At 35.0% G+C, this 6,167-nt stretch overlaps 1 protein-coding gene across 5 annotated transcripts in view; it reads right to left on the bottom strand.

Moving 5' to 3' along the window:
* Akt3 (AKT serine/threonine kinase 3) overlaps positions 1-6,167 on the bottom strand; it is a 226,339-nt gene that overhangs the window by 47,889 nt on the left and 172,283 nt on the right. For all 5 annotated transcript variants that reach the window (XM_050142952.1, XM_050142949.1, XM_050142951.1 and 2 more), the window contains one exon: positions 5,123-5,245. In XM_050142952.1, coding sequence (XP_049998909.1) covers positions 5,123-5,245 — 123 coding nt within the window. The remainder of the gene's footprint in view (positions 1-5,122; positions 5,246-6,167) is intronic.

Consider the following 6,167-nt stretch of genomic DNA (forward strand, 5'->3'; position numbering starts at 1 on the left):
AAATTTTTAAATTATTTAAAGATTTGAGAATTACAGAGTCTGTTTTCAACTCAGCATGCGAATAAGTCTCTTTCTGTATTAAAAAAATATATCATTACTTCAGAAGAATATCAAAGGACTTATAAAAACTCCAAGTCTGTGGTCAAAGGACAGTTGGAGGGTTCTTTTACTGGTATCCTAAACATATAGAAAATAAAACTAGATATTCCAAAGTATTATACAGTGGCAGCATACAGATCTTTCTATCTCCTCATAATCACTAAAAGAAATTAATGACTAATTCTAGAATCATTACATTCATGTCTATAAATGTCTCTGTCTAGCCTTGTCTGGACATGGACAATCATGGTCACTGTAAATAAATATTGTGCTTGTAAGTAAGGAATATGTAGAAAAGAAAATATACAACTTTCGCTACTGAAGATTCTTGTACGGAATCTCTTCAAATTTTCATGGTATCCTGAAACAATATCAATTTTTTACTTATTTATTTATTTTTATTTTTTTAATTTTTATTAAGTAACTTAAGTGTTTATTAAGGAAGCCCTTAATGAAACAGAATTTCATATAATGACATAAACTAGTAAATCAAGCAAAGCTACTTTCTAAAAAAGCAACAAACGTTTTAGTAATTAGTTGTAACTTTGAAACCAAACAAGGACTAATAAATTTCTAAGTTAATACAAGAAGAGGCTTTGCTTCCAATGCTGAATGGGAACACTATTTGCAGTGTTAAAGAAAGAAATCCAGGAACCAGAGAAAACAGTTCAGTGTGGAATGGCACCTTGTTCAAGGGGGCCCATGGGGTGGAATGGAAGAATTGATTACCAGAAGTTGTCTTCTACACACACATTAAATAAATCTTTATCTTTTTAAAGAAAGAAGTTCAGCCACTGCAGGCATCTCAAGCTATTTGCATATAAATAGCTACCAATTCCTTAATAAGATCAGAGTCCACTCTGAGACTCATCAACATGAATACCTAAATGGGGGCAGGAGGTATCCTTTTTATGGCAGGGTTTTATTCCATAGCTTTGGCTGGCCTGGAACATATTGGGCTACAAGAAGGGGCTGTCCTTGAGCTGAGAGATCCACCTGACTCTGCTTTCTAGGTACAGGGAAGTTGTGAGCTATCATACCTAACACTAAATCAGTTTTTGGTGATACTGTTTTTATACATCTAATATCTAAAGCAGTCATTCAGATAGTTTCGATTAATTTCAGTTTCATAAAAACCTAAAGGTTTGGGGCTGGAGAGATGACTGAGCATTTAGCAACACTCACTGTTCTAAAGGCCTGGAGTTCAGTTCCCAGAACCACACTAGGGTCCTGCAACTGCAGTTCCTGGGAATTTGACACCTCTTTCTGGTCTCTGCGGGAACATGCACAAAGGCATAAACATGCACACACACAGAGATACACACACAAATAAAAATATTAAATCTTTAAAAATAAACATAAGGACCAAGAAGATGATCTGTTGGTAAGGGGCTTGCAATCCAAGCATGAGTACCTGAGTCTGGATCCCCAGGACCCATGGAAAGCATTACCCCCAGTGACTCTTCAGTGAGAAGAAAGTGGAAACAGAATTGCTGGAAACTCAAGATCCACCTAGCCTGGCACAAACAATAGTAAAAAGGAAACCTTGTCTCAAACAAGATGAAAGCTGAGGACTGACATACATCTGACTCCAAATGTATATCATGCTACATAAACACCACATAATATACTAGATACACATATATACGTATCACAAAGACTTTAAAAATAGATATAATCCAATGCATTTCCATTTTCTTATCTAGTTTTCAACTCTAGAAAAAATGTTGTAAATAAAAGCATATTAAACCAGGAAATATGATCATGGTGCTATACTTTGGATCTTAGATGTTCTTTAGATCAGCCTCGTGATATTGGATGAGGGTAGGACCTTTAGAAAATGGGGTCCAGTGAGAGGCCCTAGTCCCTTAGTCCACATTCTTGAGGGAACGGTGGGAGGAGAACCCTTTCTCTTCTATTGGCTTTCTCACTGATGAGTTAAATAGATTCTCTACTATGTGATTCCTGTATCGCTATGTGGATTCTTCACATCAGAGGTCCAAAAGCAAAGGGTCTACCTAATTTTGGAGTGGAATAAAACCATTAAAATCTATGGGCTAAAATAAAACCCTTTTCTTCATAAGTGTTATATTACCATAATAGAAAGCTGACTGACAAACCCATGTTCCAATAATCTTGTTAGTGTCAATTTAGTTTTATGCTTGCAGAACACTGTCTCGAATCCAGACCTTGATTTCCTGTGAGCCTACCTAAATGATCCCATTCTGTCATGCAAAAGCTTGTGAACTTCAGATGCAAAGAGCATGAATAAATTTTAAATTTTGCTTTCTTAATTATGTGTGTTCTGTGATATATGATATGCTCTCTATTCTATACTATAAATGTATTTCAAAGATTAAATTAATGCAACATTTATAAAGGGAATTTTGAGCGAACATAGAACATAAAAACGTTTGATAAAGTTACGACCTTGTATATGGTAACTACATGATGGGCATTCACATACAGAGTACACACTTTATATTATACATCGATAAATTAAATCTAATTTCATCATAAACAATATAGAAACAAAATGTATATTTAATGACCTTTACTATAGTAATAATTCATTTCACTAGGGATGTCAGTAGGCAACTCTGACCAAGACCCTCTGACTGCTGCTAGGGCTCAGATGAACTGTCTTCTTCAGATCTCTCTGAACTAGTAAGACCACCTACTATTGTTGATTATTTTAGATTTACCCAGTACTTCAAAACTATTCTCATTTCTTTAACTCCAGGCTTCTCTGCCTTCTTGTTTTCCATAAATATGATTGATCAGCATGAGTAGTGATGAAAAAGGTAAACTTATGAAGAGAAAAGTTAAGGATTTTTAAGTATAGCTGGAATACATATATATGTATAACTAGGGTTTTTAAAGCATCTATACTTAACACATAGAATAGATGTAAAGGTGCTGAATTCCATCATATTCCTAGTTCTAAGATAAACTAAATATAACCATCTAGTTGAATGTATTCATTATGGCACTCAGACATTTAACCATCCCTGAACTAAATATTTTTGGCTGTATATCTCATTATCTTTAAGTACAGCATTCTAATCCTTAAATTTTAATTGACTATACAACAATATAAACTGTTTTCATTATTACTGTATGAAATGATATTTTATACAACAGTTAGTCCTTAAGACATGAGAGTTAAAGAAAATCTTGAAACAAACTAGGCACCTGCTTACATAACTGGATAAGAATTAAGAGTCCCAAATAGCTTTATAAGTAAGACAGTAGTAACAGGATATTCATTATTTCTTAGGCACATACCCAACTTCATACAAAATGTAATTCCATGAAAATATCACATAACTTCTACTTTTTTTTTTTTTTTGGGTTTTTCGAGACAGGGTTTCTCTGTAGCTTTGGAGCACAACTTCTATTTTTACAAACCAAATTATGCTCTAAACGAAATAGTTCTGTAATCAGGAATGGAGCTATCAATCCAATTTCAATAGGCAAATATTACTACATGATTTCTACTTTTCCCTAAGTACTGGGGTCTGAAATCATCCATGCTAGGCAAACCTACTGGGCTACACGCACCTGGTATGTGTTTGTAGTGTATGTGTGCAGGCACATGTGTTTGTGCTCAGGAAGTCCCTGTAAGAGTGATAAATTCTACCATATTTAAAATTCTAAGAAGTACATCTAAATCATTTGATTAATTTGTATTAGTGTACCTGTGAGAACATGTGGAGACCAGAAATTGATATTGGGATTTCTTCCTCAATCACTTCTCCACTTAATTTCTGAGACAAAACTTCCCAATGAACCTGAGGCATGCCATTCAGGCTAAACTGGCTGGCCAGATATGCCCCAGGGTCCACTTATCTTCACTTTCTAGAGTTTAAAACATATGACCCTGCTTGGCTTGTATGTGAGCAATGGAGTTAGGAACTCAGGTCCACTTGCTTGCCCAACAAGGACCTATACCCACTGAGCTACCACTCAGTCCAGTATTTATTTTGAGAAAAAGTCTCACTAGACCACCCAAGGTATCCTCATATTTGTGATCATACTTCAGTGTTTCTATCAGATGGGTTTACAAATATAGACTACTTCTAGCTTCCCTGCCTCAACCACAGCACTGGGTGCCTAAGTGTTGGGATAAAAGTCAGTGTCATCCCTAAACTGAGCAAGTGTCTGACCACTGAGCTGTACTCCCAGCCTTTACATTTTAAAGAAGATGCTAAACTTAAGAATTTGCTGAAAATATGCCATGATCAGGATTCCTTAACATAGTCAACCTTATTCATGACCGCATCATGAGAATTATCATTTGCTTACAGGATCTCCTGCAGGGAGCAGCAAATTACAGAGTGTAGTCAAATCTAAACCACTGACTGCTTTCATAAGTAAAGACTGGTGGGAACATCGCCAAACACTGATTTACATAATGGCTAAGGCTGATTTTACCTTTCAGTGTTGAATAGTTCCAATAGAGACTTGAGAGACAGAAAAGGCAAAACTACTTGTTACCTTGCCTTACAGAATGTTTACCTATTACAGCTGTTTCAGCAAGCTTTTATTACCAACACAGCAATACAGGGTTTTGACAAATAAAAAACTAAGCAAACTACTAAGTTTATAGAAAAATGTGAGGAATATAATCCTATCTAAAGTTAATATCACAAAGAAAATGCATGTTTTCCTTCAAATAACCTTCTTATCAAAGCTTCTTCATAAATATTTTATGTCTGAAGATAATAATAAGGTTGCAAATCACCTGACTTTAACTCAGATGTTTATCATTTCTATAATTACAGCATTTACAGGAAATGAAATTACTCTTGGTAGATCAGTTTTGCAAAGTCAAGAGAATTTTCATATGCCAAAAACCAAAACATAAAAGAACCACTTACATATCAGTGAATGAAATTTCAGATCAACTACAGCAAAAAACATTCCTAAGAAGACTGCTTTTCTCAAAACTGTGTAACTTTGTAATTACTTTGTCCCTACAGTCTGAAAAAAAAAAATGTTGGTTACATTTTTTTTTTACCTTGAGATCACGGTACACAATCTTTCCAGAATGTAGATAGTCCAAAGCAGAGACAATTTCTGCACCATAGAAACGTGTGCGGTCCTCAGAGAACACCCGCTCTCTCGACAAATGGAAAAACAGCTGCGGGGTAAACAGCAGGGACAGGATTGTAATAATTACTGATTTAGTGGGGGAAATTAACACAAACATAAAACACCTCTCATCACCATATTGTGATGATAGATAGTGTACTCTCAGTGGACACTGAGCACTCTAAGACAGCAGCTGGCTTATCTTTTGCAGGTTTCCAAGGGGAAACTGCGAGCTGTTAAATCAGCGTTTTAATCAATATACCAATCTTGTTTAAGGCATTCTGCTTGCTACCCATTTAACCTTCAGGTACCAGAGGAAAAAGTATGCGTCGTTAGATTGCATTTCCCTCTATACTGCTGTTCCAGTCTTACAAGGAATAAATATTGACATTATCAAAATAAATGAACAGGAGCATGGGTATGGTGATTTTATTTAATTATTTAAGTTATATTTGATTTCAAGGAAAAACAGGAATTTTCTTAAAACTCATTTCTACTAGTCAGTCACAGTTTACAACTATTATTTATCATATTTCTAGAAATATTTCTGAAGCTTCAAATAACATTTTCTATAATAAGAAATTTCACAACTTTAAGGTTTTACATATATCTTAACAATGCTCAAATTGGACTGAGGTTTCTACCACTCCTGACATGGAGTGATTTTTAATGCCCAATCCTTTTATTTTCAATTTTAACTGTGATCTCCTATGATCATATAAACTCTAAGCCAATCATCTCCTAGTTAATCAAAGGTATTCCAACAGTCAGCAAGTATTTACTGGGCACTTACTGCAACCACAAACTAAAAGTTCTAGTTTTATGAAACATAAGTCCCATCATTTAATGATTAACATATCTCATCTCTCAACAGGAGACACGGTTAGGAGGACAGTGTTTGCCTAACACTTGAAAGGACCTGTGTCCATTCCCAGAACCACAAAAAGCAAAGCAAAAAAAAAAAAAAAAAA

Source organism: Alexandromys fortis, unplaced genomic scaffold (assembly GCF_014885135.2).
Source record: "Alexandromys fortis isolate MF-2015 unplaced genomic scaffold, M_Fortis_MF-2015_v1.1 scaffold_51, whole genome shotgun sequence".
Taxonomy (NCBI): Eukaryota; Metazoa; Chordata; class Mammalia; order Rodentia; family Cricetidae; genus Alexandromys; species Alexandromys fortis.